The sequence below is a fragment of the Mesocricetus auratus genome, unplaced genomic scaffold (genome assembly GCF_017639785.1).
Source record: "Mesocricetus auratus isolate SY011 unplaced genomic scaffold, BCM_Maur_2.0 Super-Scaffold_100003, whole genome shotgun sequence".
Taxonomy (NCBI): Eukaryota; Metazoa; Chordata; class Mammalia; order Rodentia; family Cricetidae; genus Mesocricetus; species Mesocricetus auratus.
The window spans coordinates 32,848,722-32,873,209 of NW_024429188.1; the positions used below are offsets into that span (position 1 = coordinate 32,848,722).

At 32.9% G+C, this 24,488-nt stretch overlaps 1 protein-coding gene across 8 annotated transcripts in view; it reads left to right on the forward strand.

Moving 5' to 3' along the window:
* The window catches only part of Dmd (dystrophin), a 2,157,616-nt gene that overhangs the window by 917,058 nt on the left and 1,216,070 nt on the right, over window positions 1-24,488 (forward strand). For all 8 annotated transcript variants that reach the window (XM_040744180.1, XM_021232987.2, XM_040744181.1 and 5 more), the window contains 4 exons: window positions 6,575-6,685; window positions 6,992-7,165; window positions 10,929-11,084; window positions 18,438-18,608. In XM_040744180.1, the coding sequence (XP_040600114.1) occupies window positions 6,575-6,685; window positions 6,992-7,165; window positions 10,929-11,084; window positions 18,438-18,608 (612 nt within the window). The remainder of the gene's footprint in view (window positions 1-6,574; window positions 6,686-6,991; window positions 7,166-10,928; window positions 11,085-18,437; window positions 18,609-24,488) is intronic.

The following is a 24,488-nucleotide window of genomic DNA, read 5'->3' on the forward strand; positions in this document are numbered from 1 at the left end:
TTATTTTACAAGTGTACAAAGCTGTCAAACAATAAAAAGAAAATGATAATTCTAAATAGCAATATTACTATCATGACTGAGATTCATTTTTTAACAATTCAGCTTAATTGAATATTTAAGAAAATTTGAAGAGCTTGTTTTCGTTTTTGAGGTTAAGTATAAAAATGAAATGTGACTGCAAATAGAGAGAAGGGAATCTAAATTTCTAGGGAGTAATTCTTTCTCATTTGTCTGGTAAATTTAAGAATTTTCCTTTTATTAACAGAAAGGAGTCTTCTTTTTCTGTTCTCTGAGTTTTTATAAAATATATTCTGAAATTTTCTTATTCATTTACCCATGATCAGAATTATGTTTTATATATTTCCTCATGGTCGAAAAGTAAAATTCATTCGGGGTCCTTTTACATTTTCTTCTTTAATTGTGCATTCCTAAGGATGTAATTTTTAAATTACTGTCTACTTTATAAACAATAAATCCAACATATTACATGTCTAAATTAATAATTACTAGCCTCTACTTGATATAATTTAATGCACTTCTTTTTTAAATATGTCCAAATATTTTGTATGTTAGCAGTGATAAATTCTGAAATTACTATTTGATATAATTTCTTTTATTCATTTAATGCTTCAGAGAGCTACAGTTTAATTGTGTTTGCCATTTTATGTCAATTTGATACATGCAAATGATCTGATGAGGTAAAGTATTATAAAATGAAGTGCTCAGAGCAGTTACTTATAAGCTACTATATTGAAAATATCACTCATGCTTGATCAAATTATTTTATTCTGTAATTTCACTACATTCTTTAATAAAAATAGGTATTTTATTCCAATTGTTTTATTTGGTGTGTTAATGAATATTTTTGTGAGTGTAGTTACTATATTTTCAACACCTTATGTTTTTAGAACATATACTTGCATACTGCATCTAAATATCCCCTGCCCCTTTTTCTCCCAGCTCCAACATGTCCTGTGTACCCTCTTCCAATTCTGGATCTCTCTTTTAATTATTATTGCTACATTTATACACACACACACACACACACACACACACACACACACACACACACACACCCTATATGAACACATGCTGGGTTCCTATGTTCATGTGTCCTGTGGCTAACCATTTGGGATCAGACAGCCTGTGTGAGAGGTTGTCCTTGGAGGTGATTATTATTATTTTTCAGTAGCTACTGACCACCTATATCTCTTCTTCTATTAGTGGGATCATGTGACATTTCCCTTGTCCACCTTGACTTGTTAACTGGCATTATCATTATGCAGGTCCTGCTCAGGCAACCTGAGTGTTGAGAGTTTATGAATACACTTTTTCTTTGTCATGTTTACTATACATTATTTAACAATATATGACCACTTAGGCCTCTGACTTTTAAAATCCTTCCACCCTCTCTTCTGTGATTTTCCTTGTGTCATAGGCATAGGGTTTTCTTGTAGATACATACTAGGTTTGGGCACCCTATGGTCATTTATTTTCATTTTGATAAGTTATGAATCTCTGTAATTGTCTTCATCGTTTACAAAAAGAAGCTTCTTTGATGGCTACACATATCTGTGATTATAAGGAGAGTCATTTCAAATATAGTTAGAACTTATGTTGGTTTTAGGAAATGACAATATTATGTTTGCCTCTTTTTGTTTTAATCTGTCCAGCCATAGGCAGTTGATGAGATTTACAGTGCTTGTTATGAACACATTCCTTTTGAGTGAGTTTTAAGTCCATGAATAAAGCTGTTGGTTACTCCACAGATAGAAGTGCTACATTGCAGCATTGTGGACAACTTGCTGGTCCAGTCATTGTTGTGGTTCACCGACTTGCAGCTGGATAGTACTACGACATTTTCCTTGGCAGATTCCATAAGGACCTTCCAATTATATGAGAACCATTCCTCAGGGAGGAGACTTCAATGTCAGTTCCAGCTAACTTCCTCCATGCCCTATATATAAAATACTTGATATCTTCAGCAATATGGCATTACATTCAAATTATGGGAGGCAATCAAGAACATTTGCAATACACTATAATGTTATCGGGATCTCTTGAACTTCACTGGCCAGCAATTTTAGAGGTGTATTTCATACCCGGTATCAGAGTTTTGTTAGATGGTCTATGGTTCATAAAGGGAAGCATTGTCACTCCAAGTAGTGTAACTTTATTTAACCTATATATATATGCATGCATGTGCTAGCACGCGCACATACACACACACACACATACACACACACAATTAAACATGGTGTGGTATATTAGTTACATTTCATTTGTCATGATAAAATACCATAACCAAGGAAACATATAACAGAGTTTATATTGACTTGTGGTAACATACTGTTAGAATTTTAAACCAAACACAAAGCAAACAGAAAAAAACTGCAAATAATGATAGATTATTAATCAGAATGACCACCTTAAGTGACACACTTCCTCCAACAAGGCTATACCACCTAAACCTTGCCAATGGTGCCACAAAATCGGGATCAAATATTTAAATGTCCAAAACTATAGCAGACATTTCTCACTCAAGCCACTACCCATATAATGATGGCATTTCTTTTCTGTTATTTACATTTTCTAAAATACTAGTGCATTTGCATTTGAAATTTCCATAAGATTTTAGATGTGGGATATATTTTAATAGATAAATATATTGATATCTTTACTGTTTCTGGTGGGTTTTTAAAAAATTATATGTAGTCAAGATGATAATTTTACGAAATTTGTTGTTTACTTTTCTGAAAAATGTAATTGGTAATAAGGTAGAAAGAGAGCTCAAGTTAGAATTTTCTGAGGAAATTATAAATTTCTTACAAAGTATGGAAATCATTCTCATTCACAATTACTCTTCCACCCCTATTTATTTTTGACATCCTTACCATAATCTCAGAAATACAATGAAATGTTTATCTCATTTAACAGTAAATTTATATACTATTCAATATCTTTTATGAATGTTTTATTCAAACAATTCAGTTATGTTTCAGAACAACATTCTTTAAAATGATGCTTTTAGATGACATGGTCTAAGAAAAGTAATTTGATAAAGTAGAATGTAAAGTGTAACTATAAAGTAGGTACAAATTATTACTTGAATTAAAAATGTGTTCAGTTAATTTATAAACATACTAGATAAATACATCACATGTCCTTTAGTGTTGCTGAGGTAGAATCAACTGGAAATGTTTAAACATTTACTTCATAACTCATAAAATGAATTCAATTTTTATATATAATTATAGTTTGAGATTTTCTACACTATAAACATCTTTACATTTAATATACATAATTTATTTCACCACCAAGTTTGTATTATATGCACAATCTACTTAATAAATGAGGAAAATTTAATCTCTAATCAATTTGGAACAGTTTAATTAATTGACAACTAGGCATAAAATCCTATATATTATGACAAAGTTTCACTTTTGTATGATACACTTGATGAGTTATACTGTCCATTTAATATTTGAATGCTTGCAGCATTTTGAACAATACAAAAATTCATTTTTCTCGTTGGCATAATCATTTGATGTGAATATAAACAGTGCAAACTCTCTCTCTCTCTGAAATACAATGTAGTGTATTCAAATTTCTCAACCTTCTCTGCCATAATACCTGGTCCTTTACATACCCTGGTGGCAGATGGACATTGCATTTCTGGTTGTATTTTGGTAAGTTTAATTTTTTTCTGTTGTTTATAAATCATGAAAATAATATACTTTGTTTGAAACATGAGAAATCCATTATCAGAAGATGATTTTTATGTGTTTAATGTGGTATTCTCCTTCCACATCCATAATTTGAAGAACTGATCATTTCGTGGAATTATAAAATTCTCCCATTTTCTACAAATTAAAAGAAATCTTCGACCTTTGCAAAATAATCCAATTACCTTTTCTTGTCTTCAAGCTCTGATAATCTTTTATGCGTACTCCATTTTGTTAATGAGCTTTTTGTTTGACTTACTGAGTTTTTCACTTCCATCATCATGTTAGAACATTTTTGAAATTTTTTTATTAAATTTTATATTAGTGTGTGTGTTCTCTTAGAGTATGTTTATGCCTTCTTTGAGTAATTTGAAAATATTTATTGCAACTCTTTACAAGTTTGTCTAAGTCTTTCTTATTGGGAAATATTGTTATGAGATTCATAATCTTTGGAAGAGTCATGGTATCTTTTTTATATTGTTTTTGTTTCTGCATGGGGACTTTAGTAACTGATGGTATTTGTTGACTGAATTTTTTGTTGTTGTTTATATTTTCCCCTAGGCAAGCCATCTTTCTTCTTTAATCACATATAGCTGTAGTACTCAAGAGAGGACTAAGTAATAATGAAATTTCCTTAAAATATTTCTCTGGAAATGATCATCAGTTCAATCCCCATTGCTCCTCTGAGAATCCATTACTATCTTCAACAACAATTACTATCCAAGGGTCATCATACCCCTATGTTCAGATAAAAACCTCTTTATTTTCAAAATAATGAAAGCCATTTATGTTGATCACATTTTCCTCCTCTAATCCTAAAACTGCTTAAGCAAAACATCTTAATTAAAAGAAGTTTTATTTGGGATTACAGGCACTGAAATTTTCATCTATGTTCTGTCTGGCTTCATTATTCTTTCCCTGAAGAAGAGTTAATAAAATAGTGTTGGGTTCTTGTGTAAAAAAAGGGTAGTCATTTCATCGGGGCCAACAGGAAGTAAAAGAAGTGCTTACACCAACAGGCATTCTCCTTTCACCCCTATATTTTATTCAGAATTTAAATTGAATGGATTGATGGCATACATAATCAGCGCCAATTTTTCACCCACAGTTAATTTTAGTTAATCTTCAGAATCATCTTTACAGATATACCCAGATGTGTTTTTCACTAATCTACTAGACAGTTCTTAGTTCAATCTATTTTAGCAATCTCACCATCACACTGTTAATTTGGAACAATATGTGTAATTCTTGATTGCTACTTACAGTTTAGTTAAATTCATACCAAATTTGTTTTTCCCAAACTAGAATTACTTTTCGTTACAATGTTATACTCATCTATGAAGATATGTACAATTAAATTTAATTAACTAAATATAAATAAAAATGAAGGAAAATTTTGTTATATATATATATATATATAGGATTGTATCATAGATAATATATGCAAAAATGAAATTTACTTTTAAAGAAATTAAAATTTATGGTATTAACAACAGCCATGTATTATCTCTAGTTGTTTTGTGAACTAAATATATTCACCTGGTGGTTCTTTCTTCGCAACTCTAATAAAACTAGTGTAGATTTCTGACTGTTAATTTAGTGACCTGAATGTTCAACTGGGCTTCTTCATTTTAAGTTGTCTGCAATCAGCTTGCCTGAGATTATTTATTGAAAATACATTCTGCAGACCCTCTGTCTGGCTTAAGGTTCATAGAGCAGGGGATTCTTTTAAGAGGGATTACCCTAAGAATGAACATCCACCAAAGGTAGAAGAACAAAGTCACACGTTGTTATGTACATTGCAGCAGGTAGATTAATTAGTTCTTGTGTTCTTTTTCTTTTGCTCAGGACAGTCAAATGACCAGACCAAAATTCCGACAACTTGTTGGAAATTATTGAAAATATTGTATGCTTATTTAAAGTTCAAAAATCAATAGCGGTAGGGACTGATTAAATATCTCAGACAGAAAGTTATGCCAGTAAATACACTTAGATTCTCTTTCTGTCTATTTTTGAAATGTATTCCATATATTCTTTCTTAGAGCTGGTAGCACACTTTTGGGAGGTTGTGGCACCATTTGTCTCCTGGCTGGCAGAAATAGGACATTAAGTGTAGCCCTCTGGAGGTTTGGGGATCCTTTGTGCTACTCTAAAACTCTCTAAGTCTCCTGGTTTATACTATGTGATCAAGAAATTGCTACCCCAAGCTTCCATGTTGTAGACAAAGTTATCTTATCTTAGTTGCTGTGACTTCACCACCATAATGGACTGTTTCTTCTAAACCTATGGAACACAATAAGGCACCACTGCCTCAAATTATTTCTTCCAGACACTTGGTTACAACAATGATAAAAGTAACTATTACAATCTGTTTATTCTAGATTAGTAGTTTTCATGAAACTAAACAAAAATATTCCAAAGAGTGAGTGGGAACAATCATTATTTAGGAACATGATTTCCCAATAGGAATCTCATTATATTTTTTTCACCTCTATCATGACTAGATTACTTATGCATTTTGACATTTTTATATTTGGTCAAATATGAGTAAACTTTAAAAACTAAGATATAATCAACTCTACATATGGCACTTAAGCATAAATTCACTTTTGAAAATGTTATCTATTTTATTTATTCTAAAGGAATTTTAGAATAATCACAATTTCAAAGAAAATAATTTCTTTTTTGATCATTTTGGAGAAGTTTTAAAACATTCTTGCCAGTTTTGAGGAGTCTATGTTGTTGGTGATAATTCAAGAGTATTCCTAAATTACATGTGCTTGGAAAGGGAATTGTCTTTTGCAATAACTTGAACTGTACACTGGCTAATAGTGTTGTCTTTCCAACAGAAAATCCAATCGGATTTGACAAGTCATGAAATCAGTTTAGAGGAAATGAAGAAACATAACCATGGAAAGGATGCCGCCCAAAGAGTTCTTTCACAAATTGATGTTGCACAGGTATAAACTGGGGAGTTTGTTTATATGTTAGAAACTTTGCTATTCGAAAACTATACCATATTATCTATGAATATAATGTATAAAATAATGTGTACAGCTTAAAGATAAGTTGACTTACAACTATTTAGTATCACATTTGTAAAGAGTACAAAATTCTCCAACCTTGTGTTCTTTGTGTGATACAATGAGAAATTTCCCTGTATTTTGTTTTAAGTTTTGTTCAGGTAAAATTTCAGAAAAAGGAAAATTAAGAAAAATATGACTGGTCAATATATTAACTAATATTTTCTTGCATTGCTGTTGCAGAAAAAATTACAGGATGTCTCAATGAAATTTCGATTGTTCCAAAAACCAGCCAATTTTGAACAGCGTCTAGAGGAAAGTAAGATGATTTTAGATGAAGTAAAGATGCACTTGCCTGCACTGGAAACAAAGAGTGTTGAACACGAAGTAGTACAGTCACAATTAAGTCATTGTGTGGTATGTATTTCTACTGGCAAATATCCAGCTACATTTTCAATTTGCTATATTAGAAGCATCTGATAATCTTTTGTAGGAGAATGTGTTTCTTACAAGTGTAACAATTCTAGCAACTAGTTTTAATACTTAAAATTGGAAATGTATTAAGATAGAGGCGATTTTATAGAAATAATACTCATTTGTTATCATTTTAGGAATGTGGTTTTGACTCAATAGTTTTGTTTATTTCTGCACAGAATAAGAGAGTTCTATTTATATATTTTATTCAGATATATTATTAAACATAAATCAAGACAGGAAATATATTAGTGTAGAAACAGCAACTGCAGCACTAATTATAATAGTTACAGCTGCTCTAGAAATAATACTTCACTGTAAGTAGTCATCTTTATTCTCAAGGTTACAGACTGCCTGAGAGAAATTAAAGACAAACAACTGTGAAGGGTACAGCATATTTCATTTTAGGTACTCCAAATCCTAATATATTTTCATTAAATAGAAGTGCTGAATATACACTGAAATGTCACCAGACAACCAAACGATAAAAATAGAAGGAAAGATACAGCTGACCTCTAGCATCAATCTATATCCTTGGTGACATCTCACCAGTCTTTAATTTCTGTCAGTCAGATAATCCCTTTGATAGCATAAAATGTTCAACTAGTGTTTGTTGCTGTAACAATAAACGGCACACTTATTGAGGGTATAGGTAACTGTTTATTGTAGAAATTACTTACAAGAGAGTATGTGCAACCAAGGTGAGTCAGTAGCTTTCTGCCACAGAACTAGAAGCTGAAAAAAGAGAGCACAGCTCTGCATCCGGGTCTTTTATCAGAACCTCTGTATAAGCCTCTAGTCACAACCAAAGTAGGTGTGGTTAGTGGCACGGTTCACAGTCCTTTCATCACTACATCCATATGCACCTCTGGAGCACCACATGACTAGGGCGCAGTCCTAAGTCTCCTCCTACAAGTGTTATGACATTTACGTTTTTGTTTTTTATCTACTTGATACCATGAATAAAAATTAGATGTATTTACAAATACATCAGTTGTATCTGTACAAATATGTGAATTCTTCCTGTTTATCACATACTTTCTAGTAAATGTATACCTTTGTGATTAAAATGAAATTATTTTCATTGATAATCTCATCAATATTTTGGGTACATTTCAATGGAGCTATTTCATTAACTTGTTTCAGCATCCAGAATAGTATTTGATTATAATATAAACATACTGTCCACATTATTTATGCTGGCAATTTGACAGATGTTCATTCTCTTATAACAGGGTCTTGCCACATAATTTTATCTACCAGTTAATGAACTCAAAATGACCATACTTGTGTCTATAAAAAGACAGCAGCACAAGCATTAGCTTGGTCAGTTTCTAGTTCTGTTTTAAATGTTAGATGCAATGTTAATACTTTTTCTGTAAGGAAATCTTTATTTCACAGATTTTATAGTCTCTCTTTATAAAAAACACCCTTTATTATGATATATACTACAACCACATCATTGTTATCAAGAATCTTTTTGTTGTTGTTTTGTTGCTGTTGCTTTATGAGATCTCACTTTGTAGACAAGTGGACCTTGAACTCGTGAATCCTCCTGTCTGCACTATCTAGGTACTAAGATTATAAGCATGTGATACCACTCCTTCGTTATCCACACATTTTTCTCTAAAACGAAGGTATTCTCAACATGAAACACAAAGAAAAGGAACATTTTCCCTCTTTGGTTATAAATATTTTTTGCTGATTAGAAAGAGTGAGTTTACATTAAATGTTCTGAAAGTAAAATCTCTTCACAATGATAAATCAGAAAGCTGTTTGCTCAAGTTCAGTTAGGGAATTACTTAGCTGTATCAGTGGTTTCAAATTGGCAAAACTATGTCCTAGCATAAAAGTGAATAATTTCCATGTGAAGAAGAGTGTAGATTTTTCCTATATTCTGAGATATAAACTAAGTAACAAATTGAGAAGCTTCAAAGTGAATTTACAATTATTGGTATATATCAGTGTCATAAAATAAGTATTAATATCAAAGCAGATTATACATGTTGCCAGAGATAATCAGTCAAATTGCCTTAATGATTGTTTTTACACATTGGCTTAAACCTAAAAAGAGAAAAAAAAGAAAGAATTATTTTAATCCTAAGAACAACTCACCTACTAGAGAGATTTATAATAGTAAGAATAAAAACTATTATTTTGTTTAAACATGGAACAATTTAATGCAGAAATATACTAGTCATTATATGTGCATATGAAAATATGCATGCATATAGACATACAATCAATATATTTCTCATAAAATAAGTAAGAAAAATTGTACCACCAAAGTGTGATTGACAGTATATTGATAATTACAGCTGTCTTCAAGAATTATATTTGACTCATAATGTTTGGTTATGCTAAACTACCTATAGAAACGAACATGTATGTGCCTTAAGTTGTGATACACATGAAAAGTAATATATTCCTATTGCTTTAATTTATCAGTATCAATATATTTGTATTTTCAATTAAAATATTTAAGATTAATTCATTTGTTTCTATGTGAAACTTTATACATGGAAACAACTATCTAGGTATTCATATATTTTATCCTACTTAAATGTAAGCACCATGCAAACAACAGTATAAATTTTTTACTTTTCAATTATTGACATGGCAAAAATGCAAATATTGTAGTGGATTGTAGATATTAATTACACCAGAAAAATGAATAAATTCCTTCATGTAATTGTGAGGAGAACTGAATAAAACTGGCAGTTAAAACTGAAATCCTGTAACATTTAGAAACAATATGTATGAATTTAGATCGAAGAACTAACTATAAATGGACCATTTAATTTATAAGAATAACTGCTGAGCCAAACAACTGAAATCCAGTTGTAGATAGGGAAGAGTGATGAGCAAAGAGGTCAAGACCATACTGGAGAAACCTATTGAAATACCTGAACTGATTAAGTGGGAGCTCACAGACTGCAGGCTGATAGCTGGGGAACCTGCATAAGATCGAACTAGGTCCCCTGAATGTGGGTGTCAGTTCAGGGTTTTGGGTAGTCTATGGGGCTACTGGTAGTGTAACAAGGATTTATCCCTAGTGAATGAACAGACTTTTTGGAGCCCATTCCCTATGGAGGGATATCTTGCTCAGCCTCATTGTAGATACAAATGGGAGGGCCTTAATCCTGCCCCAAATGATGCCACAGTCTTTGAAGATTCCTGACTGGAGGCCTCACCTTCTCTGAGGAGTGGATGGGGGCTAAGATGGGGAGACACTGGGGATAGTGGAAGGATGGGAGGGAGAAGGAACTCAGATTGGTATGTAAAATGATATTGTTTTTAATTTTTTAAAAACTAAATAAAATAACTACAAATTATTCACATATATTTATATAATCTCAAATATTGGAGTTAAGTAACAAAAATGATATAACAGCAGCCACAAAATGAACTTTATTTAAATTATGAACACAAGCCGGGCATTGGTGGCCCAAGCCTTTAATCCCAGCACTTGGGAGGCAGAGGCAGGCGGATCTCTGTGAGTTCGAGGCCAGGCTGGACCGACAGCCTCCAAAAAACAGAGAAACCCTGTCTCATAAAACCAAAAAAAAATATAAATAAATAAAATAAATTATGAACACAAAGGGGTAACTAAAGTAAAATATATTCTATTTATTTTTATTAATAATATTAGTATAATGCACCATATTTTGAATACTAGTTATGTTTTGCTTTTGTCTTAACATAGAACTTGTATAAAAGCCTGAGTGAAGTGAAGTCTGAAGTGGAAATGGTGATTAAAATTGGACGTCAAATTGTACAGAAAAAGCAGACAGAAAATCCCAAAGAGCTTGATGAAAGAGTAACGGCTTTGAAATTGCATTATAATGAACTGGGTGCTAAGGTGAGTGTCCACTTACACGAAAATCACATCTTAGTCTTTTGATATTTACTGTATATTGTTAAACAGCATGCAAGGAAAAAATATAATTCCATAAAAATATTTTGATTCTCTGTCTTATTTGAATATTTCCAAATAAAATCAATATTAAGATACTATTAGTCTCTACTTGTCCATATAAATTGAATAGAATATGAGACTTCAGCAGGTAATTATTGGCAAGTCAGATAGCTATTAAAGAGTTCTTTCTAAATCCTTTCTGTTCAGTGGAAGAAATCTATTTACTATAACTGGAAGACATGTATATATTTTATATTCAGTCATGATAGGAGTAACACATTACAATTAGAATGAACTTGGTGCAGTGGAGTTAGAAAGCGTGAAATAAATTTTATGTTTGTTCAAATTATTTTACAAATATTTTCTTAAATATTTTTGCATATATACATATGTTTGGAAGAATGCCTGTTCCTATTTCCTCTCCTCCAATTCCTTCCCAATCCATTTTTAATATCATGTAATTGTTCTTTTCTCTTTTTGATGGTGTTACTGCATGGGGAGGGATCATGTTAAATATGTCTTTGACAAGACCTGTATCAAAGAGTTTTAGTTTTTAAGAAGTCTTTATACTCTATTCACAGCAGTTTAATATTTACTAGCATCCCTAAGGTGTAATCTTGTGATAACAGGGTATTATGGATAATGGGCTTGTCTTGTATTCATGAAGGAGTTGAGGCTGGCTTTAAACTCCTGATCCTTCTTCTTCCACCATTCAAATGTGGGTATTATAGTCACATTTCACCAGTCCTGGATGATGTATATGCTCAGTAATAAAAATAAAATGGTGCTAGGAAATGTGACAATCTTATCTTCACTCTTTCAATTATAGATAATTGGACCAATTCTATGCACAAAACTATTGCCGTTGACATGAGTAGTTTTGACATAGAATACTACAGAAAATAATCAGTTGAAATTTAAAACAACAAAAATGAAGTTAGAAAACTATTAGGACCACTATTTTATTATTATTAAGAATTTAAGCTGGGCGTTGGTGGCGCACGCCTTTAATCTCAGCACTCGGGAGGCAGAGGCAGGTGGATCTCTGTGAGTTCGAGGCCAGCCTTGTCTACAGAATGAGTTCCAGGACAGCCTCCAAAACAACACAGAGAAACCCTGTCTCAAAAAACCAAAAAAAAAAAAAGAATTTAATGAATCTACCAATGATATAAATCCATGTTTTTTCCCAAAACTACAAATTTGAGAGCTTGTGCTTAATTTGACATTTAATAATATCATTAACACAAAGTGAGTACAAGGAAATGATACTTTTAGTAACATTTCAGAATGCATCACAAATAGATGAAAGAAATTTGTATTTGAAGTCAATAATTTTTAGGAGCATTAATGATTAAGGGAGTGTATGTTAATATCATAATAAAAATGCTATAATTCAGGTATTCCTTGCCTAAGAAAATAAATAATTTTCTATTTATTGGCCTTTAAATCATCATCAATGAAGGTGGGGTTTTTTAACAAAGCAAATAAAAGAAGCTATATTTAATAAAGGTATTCTTTTAATATACAAATAGAAAACCATTCTAATTGAAATGTCCTCAGAACTTACATGCTTGTACATAATTATGTGCATTGTCATTTGTACTAAATACTTTATACTACCATCACACAAAGATATCCTGGGGAAATACCAATAACAGTAAAGTATTCTTCAAATTTCTAGAGCCTGCCCTTCCAACTGAAAGTGTTCACCATTTCAGGGTCAATGATTATTGCTTCAGTCTCTTTGATATTCTGGGATGCCAGCTTAGTTGATTTTGTGGGTCTTTTCCTGGCGTCCTCAACCTCTGTGGCTACTTCAGACCTTCCCTACTTCTTCTGCTGGGTTCCTCTGGCTTTGCCTAGTGTTTGGCTATGAGTCTCTGTATCTGCTTCCACCAGTTGCTGGATGTCACCCATCTGATGATAATTGGGCCAGGCACTGATCTATGAGTATAGCAGAATATCATTAGGAATCGTTTCATTGAATTATTTTCCCAGTCATATTTTGTTCTATCTTGGGTTCCTGGGCTGTCCAGTCTCTGTTTCCTGGGTATCTAGTCAATGTCAGATCTGTGCTCCCTTTTATGGCCTGAGCTTCAATTTGGGCCAGCCATTGATTGGTTACTTCCACAAGTTCTTCACCACCACTAAACTGGCACATCTTGGAAGCAGGACTGATTGTAGGGTGAAGATTTTTGATAGGTTTGGTAACACAGTTCCACTGCTGGAAGCATTGACTGCTTATAGAAAATGGCCATTTCAGGCTCTGTGTTCCCCATGGCTAGGATACTTTGCTAGAGTCACGCTTAAAGATTCCAGAGAGTTTCCACTACTCCAGGTTTCTACATTGTCCCCCAAAGGTCTCCCAAGTCCAGTTTTCTCTCCCAGTACTTTGCCCACTCCCCTTACGCAATCTCTCCTGTTCTATCCCCAGCTGCACCCAATCTCACAAAATCTATTCTATTTCCACTTCCAAGGGAGATTCATGTGTCCATCCCTTGAGCCCTCCTTGTTAGTTGGCCTCTCGGTCTGTAGGTTGTAGCATGAATATCCTTTACTCAGCAGCAAATGTTAACTCATAAGTGAGTACGTAACATGTTTGTCTTTATAGATTTGAATTATCACAATCAGGAATTTTTTCTAATTCCTCCATTTGCCTGCAAATTTCATGATGTCACTGTTTATAATAGCTGCATAATACATTGTGTAAATGCACCGTATTTTCTTTGTTTATTCTTTGGTTGAGGGACAACTGGGTTGTTTCCAGCTTCTGGTTATTATGAATAAAGCCACTATAGCAAACCTATAGCCAGCATCAATAAAATGGAGAGAAAATCAGTTCAATTCTACTAAAATCAAGAAGACAAGGCTATTCACTGTCCTCATATCTGTTTAATATAGTACTTGAAGGTCTGGTAGGTGCATTAGGAAAACTAAGGTAGATCAAGGGAATGGAATTTGGATGGGAAAAAGTCAAAGTGTGGATATTCATAGATTATATGATAGTAAACATAAAGGACCCCAAAAATCTAGTAGGGAATTCCAATAGCTGATACATACCTTCAGAGAAGGGGCTAGATACAAAATTAACTCAAAAAAAGGAGAAAAACCCACTCTATATACAAATGGCAAACAGACTGAGAAAGAAATCAGGGAAACAGTATCATTCACAATAGCCTCAAACAATATATGTTTCAATGTAACTCTAACTAAGCAACTAACATTTGTATCGTTAAAACTTTAAGTCTTTGAGGAAGGAAATTGAAGAAGCTATCAGAAGATGGATATATCTCCCATGGTCATGGAATGGTAGGATCAACATAGTAAAAAATGGCCGTCTTGCTGTCTTACCAAAACAATCTATAAATTCAATACAAATTACAACACAATTCTTTATAGACTTTGAAAGGACAATATTCAATGTCATATGCAAAAATAATAAAACTCAAGATAACTAAAACAATTCTGTACAATAAAAGAACTTCTGGAGCTATCACAATTCTAGATTTCAACTTGTAGCGCAGTTTCAGTAATAAAAACTACATAGTGTTGGCATAAAAACAGACGGGCTGATCAATGGAATTGAATCAAAGTCTCAAATGTATATTAACATACCTATGGATTCCTGATTTTGATAAAAACAACCATAATATACAGTGTAAAAAAGAAACTATCTTCAACAAAGGGTGCTTGTAGAACTGGATATCAGCATGTAGAAAAACACAAATAGATCCATATCATCCCCCTGAACAAAATTCAAATCCAAGTCTCTACATAACACCAGTTATAGTGAATCATATAGAAGACAAAGTAGAGCACAATAGACTTGAATGTATTGGCACAGAAGACAACTTCCCAAACAGAATACCAAGAGCAGAGGCACTATAATCAACAATATATAAATGGGACCTTATGAAACTAAAAAGATTTTGTAAGGTAAAGGATACTGTCAATAAGACAAAACAGCAGCCTACAGAGTGGAAACAGATTTGTACCAACTCCACATTTGTTAGAAGGCTAATATCCAAAATATATAAGGAACTCAAGAAACTAAACATCAACAAACCAAATAACCCAATTAAAAATGGGGTATAGATCTAAATAGATACTTCTTAACAGAGGAATCTCAAATGTTTAGGACTGACTTAAAGAAATGTTCAGCATCCTTAGTCTTCAGGGGAATTAAAATCACAACAGTTTTGGAAATCTATCTTAGTCCTGATAGAATGACCAAGATCTAGAACAAAGGTAACAACTCATGCAGGCTAGGATGTGGACCAAAAGAAACACTCCTCAGTTGCTGGTTGGAGTAAAACAGTCATTTTGGAAATCAATGTGGAGTTTTCTCAGAAATTTGGGAATCCATCTAACCCAAGAACCAGCTATAACACTACTAGGAATAAACCCAAAGGATTCACTATCCTACTACAAGGACACTGGCCCAACTATGTGCATAGTGGCTTCATCCAGTACTTTTCTTACAATGTAATGTTTTTTCATAATTTTTGAACATTGGTGATTTGCCGTATTGAAAGAATGTGAAGTAAATATTCTTACATCTAAATGTAATTGAGTGTGAGATATTCTACTTGGTTCCCTTGATAAAATTTTCTGTTTACTATGCTTTGACTTTTTTTTTGAAATAAGCATGATTAACAATGTAATCTAAAAACACAGTTGTTAGCATTCATCAAAACAATAACTACTGAGACAGTTTAGAGTTCTTGGATTTTGGTATTCTTTTTAAGTAATTTTATCCCACTTTCACAGGTAAGGCAAATGTAAAAACATTTCCTTAAGGTGGCAGTATCTACTGTTTTTTTTAAAAAAATCCTACATAGTTGGATATAAACAAAATAAAATAAATAAAAAATCAATACTGCATTAGCTCTATGAAAACAAGATTTTTTGAAATATTGAATCTAGAATCCTTTTTCTACCAATAGAGCATAGAAATTAGATAACTATGAATAGAAACACATAAAGTTCTTATTTTTTGTCTCCTGCATTGAAATAAAATCCTTGCAGTCCAAACGGTAGTTGTTTATGCTTTCCTTGGAGAAAATGTAGAAATGAGAATATGTTAAAGTATTAAATCTTGGCCAGTGAGTTGGATCAGCTAGTAAACGAACTTGCTGCCAAGTCTGATGATTTGAGTTCAACCCCTAGAACACGCATTGCAGGAGAGAACCAACTCCTACAAGTTTTATGCTGAATCTAACCATGCTTATGGCAGGGCGAAGCCCATACACATATGATGTGATTTCATGCAAGCATGTGCAAAAACATAGGTGTACACACACACACACACACACACACACACACACACACACCACTACAATGACCACCAACTGGTAAATGATATATGGGGAAAAGAAAAACCATTGAGTCTACTGGATGGTGAGATGGCTCAGGCATTGAAGCATATGTCTCACACGCGTGAAGAATTGAATTGTATTCATAGAACCCATGTAAAAATGCTGGGTGTGGTTACCCATATATATAGTCCCATGTTGGAAAAACAGAGACATGAATGTTTCTTGACTAAATAGCAAAATTGCTAGTTTGATTGTTGACCCACAGATAAATGAGACTCTGTTCCAAAGGAGGTAGACAGAACTTGAGATGGTCTTCTGCTCTCTACACACATGCATATGTATGTATGTAAGCACACGAACAAATTTTATCATACTTAAGCAGTCACAACGTACATGGCAAAAAACTGGGTATATATATATATATGTATATATATATCGTTAAAATTTGAATTTGTATCCATATATACATATGAAGGAATAAATCAATTTTATTGAATTTGTATCAGCATTTATATTGTAACATGTTAAACACTTTAGACATAATTTAGTCTTTGATTCTTTCATGGTAATGCTTATTATGCACACACACACATATATGTATATGTATATGTATATGTATATATCCAGATCCTGAAGCATAAATATGCATTCATATTACTGTTTTATTTTATTATACAAGTTCACAAGTTCACATTACAGTTCAGAATATCTTTAAGTCTATTTTTCAGATAACATTTTAATAAAAACAAATTTTGAACTTGGTATGGTAGTACATGCCTTTAATCCCAGTACTTTGAAATTGCAGGCAGGTGGATCTCTTCATTCCTAGCCACTTTGATCTCAGAAAACCAAGGCTACACAGAGAAACCCTGTAGCAAAACCAGAACAAAAGCAGTAAACAAAAATACAAACAGATGTTGTGTGTCCATAGCACAGAGAGGGATGCTCTCTCAGCCTGGACTCTTAGGGGAGTGCCTGGACACTACCCTGAGTGAAATGACAGACTCTGGACTGGGATTGATATGTAAAACAAGCTATTCAATAAAAATAAATAAATAAATCTTTCTTTGGTTTTCATGCCAACAAAGTAGTAGTATAAAGAATTTTTCTTATGTATTCATATATACAATTTTATTAATCTATTTCTGAAGACAAATACTGTGTACATAGGAAGCAATTCAAATGAACATAACAATGACTCAAATGTCAACCGAGTTTTTTGTTCACAATATTCAATTTTGCTACTTGGAGTATATATTTGTTAATTTTCTACTGGAGAATTCTTTCTTTAGATCTTGGTTTTAAACAGTGAGAGTAAATGTGTATATATACAAAATCAGTTTTCAAACTTTATGAGAGTCAAATTTTTGGTTTCAAAACTATTATGCATTTCTGAAAGATATTCTGTTTATAGTAAAAGTGGTGGTTGGTGGTGTTCTATGCAAAAGTAATTTGAAAATGTAGTGAAGATGAAATTGAGAATTATCCATATTACACTAATAGTTTTGTCTCTGTAAAGAAATTATGTTTTCTCCTTTTTTAATAGGCCCCTAAGGAAGAAAAATACTCATATACATTTTGAAGCCTGTAAGCCTGTTTGTCCATGTCTTTGTCAAATGGCTATAGGTTTCTTATGACAAATAGATCATATCCTCTATTTGCATTTTATCCTATGTATTCCAAACTTTGGCCATAAATATTGTTTTTATTTTACTTAGAGAGAAGTTCACATACTTTATCTGTTGTTATGCAATCATTGCAGTAGATAAAAGATGACATATTTTGGCTAAGCCTTTTAGTTGCTCAAGACTTTTTACTTACTACTAATTTCCTGACTATATGACTCTTCTAAAATAAGATTGGAAGCAGCATGTAACAAAATAGTTATTTTACAGTGATTGAAATATAAAAATTCCAATAAAGTAACTGTAAATAAACTTGACTTACAAAATAAGCCAAATTTAATATATTTTTTCAGGTAACAGAGAGAAAGCAACAGTTGGAGAAATGCTTGAAATTATCCCGTAAGATGAGAAAGGAAATGAATGTCTTGACAGAATGGCTGGCAGCAACAGATATGGAATTGACAAAGAGATCAGCAGTTGAAGGAATGCCAAGTAATTTGGATGCTGAGATTGCCTGGGGAAAGGTAAATCCTATATTACTGAAAGTTATTTTTAACATATATGAAGACATATAGTAAATGATTTTATAACCAAATAGTAACGCCTAATAGTAATAGCATTATCAATGTTACCTTGATTCATTTTTACTTTTCTCAAAAAATTAAACAGGGTCTAACTGTGTATTTCCAGACTGATGAATCAAATGGTAAACTTCATGAAGACTCTCTAAAGCACACATTGAATAAATGAGTAAATCCTTTAAAATATGTACATTATAGCTGGGTGGTAGTGGCGCATGCCTTTATTTCCAGCACTCAGGAGTCAGAGGCAAGTGGATCTCTGTGAGTTTGAGGCCAGGCTGGTCTACAAAGCTCCACAGAGAAAACCTGTCGCAAAAATCAAAATATAAATATATGTAATTACTAAAAATATATAGTTCAGACCTCTGTGGGTATTCCAAATGAATCATGTGCATTTTAAGATCCAAATCAATCATTCACAGAGATAAAGTTCTAGGTTTTATTAGTTTATATCAAACTAGAGAACTTTAGCTGGAATATATAACCAGGATGCAACAAGATACAGTGACTATTTCCCATATTGCCAACGTCATAATTACAAAGGATCAAAAGGGAGATGAGAATGTACTATCATTTCTGTCACCCAAATGCACTTGGTCTACTTTCATTCTAGCTGGGAAATTCTTGTCATTTCTCTTGACAGCCAGAGGGACATTTATTGCTGCCTAGAATTTAAGGATAAGTACTCAAAGCTTAATAATTTTTCTAAGTGATTCATTACTACAGTATTTGAAATTGTCCTAATAAAAAGGAAGAAGTAGCTGATAGCTGATGTTAACAGCCTATATTCATCTTAGACCTTGCCAAGGCATTGGGCCATTTACAAAGCATACTCACACATTTCTTTAGATTAATAAGTATTTGACTGAGTTAATTACCTATCCAATATATTTGCATTTATTTTTAGTTTATTAAGGCTAAACATTATACTCCAAATTTGAAAAAAAAATGTATATTACATAAAAGCTTATGATGCTCTAATGCCACACTTCAAACCATTTCTCTTTGTGAAAATAGTGGTGGAATATATTCCTTTTCTATCTCCTTAGATGTGTTCTCTGGAGTTACATCTGTTATTTTAAGATCATATATTATGTGAGATTATTATGATAAGGAAATAAAACAGGTAGTATGGACTAAACTTTGAACTGGCCTCTCGTTTTTCCCTTATCATTCTATCATATAATGGCTTTTTGTATGTTTGTTCAGATTAAATCAACAATTATATACTAACATATAAGCTGGGCTACTATAAAAATTCAACCAAGATGCAATGTTTCTGAGAAGATAAAGATGAGATTCTATCTCAAATAAGGTCACCAGTTCAGGGTAAAGCAAGTATCTTTGGTATAAGAAATCATCCAGAGGCATGGGTCATCCTTCTTCTCACTTTTCAAGGTCTTTGGTTGTTTCTACTCTTACCATAAAACTTTCTCACTACTGCTTTGTTTTAAATTTCACCCACAACAAGGAAGATAATGTGGTGGAGAATAGTAGTTCTCTCTCAATGATAAATGGTAAGAGCACCATGCATTATTTCTGCTGTTATTTCATTTGCCAGCACTAATGTAGCCTGATCAATTTACCAAAGTTGGCAACAAAGATGTGTAACATTGCACCCTGGTTAAATAAACTTGCACTGAAATGAATAGAGAGAGAATGCATTTTGAGAGATAATTATCTTGGCTAATGCAGTATCTTCCTGGCCTTTTACCTCAGGAACTAAAGAATGAGGCTTTTAAAAACAAGGTTCATGTAATCGACAAAGCTATATATAAATCCTTATCATTGTCTATCAGCTTCTAGTGTAAGTTTTATTCCAAATCTCTCTCTCTGTCTCTCTCTCTCTCTCTCTCTCTCTCTCTCTCTCTCTCTCTCTCTCTCTCTCTCTCTCTCTCTCTCTCTCTCTGTCTGTCTCTGTCTCTGTCTCTCTCTCCCTCACACAGACACACACCCTCCAGGGTGCAGTTTTGTTCTTAATTTATTTATTTTACATCCTGTCCAGTTTCCTCTCCTTCCTCTCCTCCCATGTCTCCCTCACTACTCTCCATCTCCCAACTCCATCCATGGTTTCTGTTCAGAAAGTGGTGGCAGTTTAGTTGTTTCTATAGAAACTAAATATTTTAATTCTTTTCTGTATGAAATATCATAAAATGTACAATCTACCTTTAAGGGATTCATGAATACTATCCAGAATTGATTTTCTGTAATCTCTTACTATCACAGATATATTTTCATTTCTGCTTTCAAAATGACCATGTTCAATCGATTGCCAAGACTTCCTTAGCAAACTAAGGTGACTTAAAATGTGGAAATCTTCTTTTCCATAGTTCTGGAAACTAAAAGTTCAAGATCTGTTGTCAGGAACGTTGTCAGTATATGTACTTCTTGGTTTTCATTTTAGTCTCATCTATGGTCATAACTGGATACCAAATTAATCTTATAATGACACCAGTTACACAGATTCACTGTCACTACGATATCATTTTAACAGTTACCACTGTAAATGTTTTATTGCGATAGAGTTGCATTCTGAGGTACTGGCATTTGGAACTGCATCATGTGACTTATTGGGGAACATAAGACATACTCTCCCAAGGGAGAAACACTGGATTACCATAATGATGCATAAAGAACAAAATCTAGACATGAAAGGAATTTGAATCTCAGCTAGTTGCATTTTATAAGCAAATTAGGAGATAATTTAAAGTTCTGACAAATATACTCTATTCTGGAATCCTCATAAAGATTATTTTCTTAGTTTTCTAAAGAGGTATATTTTGCACAAACTTCACAAACAAATCAAAAATCAAATAAAAAATCATTAAAATTCCACATTACAATGTCTTTTGGTAAATTCTCTAAATTATAGAAGGTTTGAGTAGTCTACAGTTATGGCCAAAGACAGAGTCTTCATCTTATCTCCTTACTTTATTCACAGCTAGTGTATTTTCTTGGCAAAAGTTGTACTAGACAAAGCTGAGATGCCTGTTGATATTTCAAAGCTGGTGGGTTCTCCAAGCATTCCTCAGTTCCTCTCAGTTACAGTGTTATCCTGTAACATCTGCCCTGAACTCTCCAGCTCAGGACCTGGGCTGGGCTGCCCTTCCTACCAGCTCCTCTGCTCCTGCCTTTTTTGTCTCTTGGTCTTCTGACTATCTGCACTCATCTCCTGCCACTCCTCACATGACCTTGTCCAGTTTGCCAGGCATGTTAACTTGGAACTCTCCCAGATGTCTCTGCCTCTGTCTGTTTTCTTCCTTTTATCTATAATAAAAACTTCAGCACCTTAGAAGCAGTTATATATTCATTTTATGTTTTTTATTCACTCTACTGTAGACAACATGGCCTTCTATATACACATGATCCTTCTGCTTTAGTCTCCCAAATGCTGGGATTACACTAAAGAAACACTTTGCTCAACCATCAAGTAGTATTTTTAATGCTTTAAAAATAAATCTGATTAGTTGTATATAATAAAATCAATTCTAAGCACCTCATTAATGAGCAAATTTGCTGAGTATCATAACTGAGACACATTCTAGTAAATATTTATGTGAATAGATATTTACTCATGATTATTTCAGAAAGTAGTAGCTCTTACAAAGTTTATTTTACATAATTTTCTGATGTAACCACTAGCATGTTTTATTTATTCTTAATTAGTGTCATTATTGAAAAATTCTGAATCATTTAAATAAGCTCCCTAAACTCAGTGCCATCTAAAACCTAAGAGTTAAACATGATTCCCTAAAATGTTCTTGTCCTATGCTATTTTGGACCCATCAGTTTTTTTTGGAATGCATATCTACATTGTTCTCTAGAAAGGCTTGTCTGACAGAAACAATAAGAGAAAATGTTGAATTCTATTCAGAATGATAAGTAATGCAAAATAACTGATATTGGTATACACTGATACTGATGGCACTGTAGATATGAGGAAGAGAACAGCCAGAGGCATCTGGAAGACTCCAGAGCAAAGAAGCAGAGAAAGTAATAGACTGAACATGGCCAGCAGAATTGGCCCTGAGAGATAGAAAGAGGGAGAGAGAGAGAGAGAGAGAGAGAGAGAGAGAGAGAGAGAGAGAGAGAGAGAGAGAGAGAGAGAGAGAGAGAGACTAAGAGGAAGACAAAGAGAGTACAGCAGATAAAGACTAAGATTAGGCAAAAGAGAGGCAAAAAAGGGGCAGAGAAAAGAGGAAGCATAGGTAAAATAGCAGGGTTATAAAGGAGGATTAGCTGGAGGAGGGAAACTCCTGGGCTAGAGTAAATTTAGGGTAGAGGGGGAGGGGAACTAAGAAGACCTGAGAAGAGTCAGGATGGACTCTGAAATGAGTGATAATTACTTTTGATACTGAGGAAGCCTGAGCCAGCATGCTCTTTTGTATGCTAATAGCCACTACAGATAACCATTTATTTGTCCCTTCTGCCATTGATAAGGGAAATGGCTCCCTTTTGTAGAGAGGAAACAGCTTCACAAGTTTAGGAACATTTGCTTTTGTCTAAAGACCACAAGTATTAGGGGATATGGGAGTTTCCTTAGGACCTGACAGTGTTTAAATATCAACCTATGAAACAAAGTATGTTATTTTTACTTGTATTGCAGGGATAAGTATTTATAAAGTTCAACATAAAGAACACTCATTAGTTTCCTAAATTACCTTTATTCTTGCCACTTCAATTATAAAATGTAATAATTACTGTTACTCAATGAAACCTCATCTCAGAATGTCTTTCTGTTTGACAGTGGCTTCTTAGCTACATGTAGAAAATACCTGGAAAAGTTGCAAAATAGGCAAATGAATGGAGTCTCTCTTGGATACTTGCATTTAATTGGTTGGCCCAAATGTAGCTAACACCATAATATTCTGCACATTTGAGCACCATAGGAAAATATTACTAATATAATAAGACCCATGAATTTCAAGAATTCTGATGGATTATACATCCAAATCTCTTAATTATGTCCTGTGTTTTTTAATCTCTTTTACTGTTTAAAGAAATCTAATTTCTTCTCCTAGTTTGTAGGAATAATTGCCTCATCACATCACCCTCTTTACTACAAAAGTATGAGAATTATTTCTTATTTCTAAAGTCTGTTACACTATCATTCTCATGAAAAATTACATATCTTTTTTTAAAGACAGCATAGTAATTTATCTGTGAAGTGAAATATCACTAGCAGATCATTAACTTGATACAATGAATGCATCAAACAGCTGTTACTTAGAAAATAGAACATCTGTTCAATGCCATTGAAGTTACTATTCACTGTCATTATAGTTATGGCTATAATTTCTGTTCTCCACTTTCTGCTTTCATGAAAACTTTACTAGATGATGCATTATTAATAAAAACTCAATACACAGTGCTATAAAATCCAATATTTAATAGTTTATATTATTCTTTAATTTATCATATTATTCTGTTTCATAGCCTAAGAGTAAAATATGTTCTACACCTTAAGTCATGATAATATGTAAGGTCTCAGAAAAGTAATTAATATAAAATTGTGTCCTATATAAAACCTATTAGACTGTATTATGCACTCTTTAGGAATTCTGCATACATATATTATCAATTTAATGGTAAATATACATTGTCATGTACAATTAAAATTTAAAAATCACAATGTGATAAAATTTTCCCTTTTAATTTTGTTTTAATTACCCAGTTTCCCATGAACAGAAATGCTAGGGTAGTTACAAATACACTTGTATGGCTAAGCATTTTAAGATACTTTTTACAAACATATTAATTAATCCCTCATCTACATGTTAATGCATAATGTATAAATAATACTTAAAAAGTAACATTACTGTA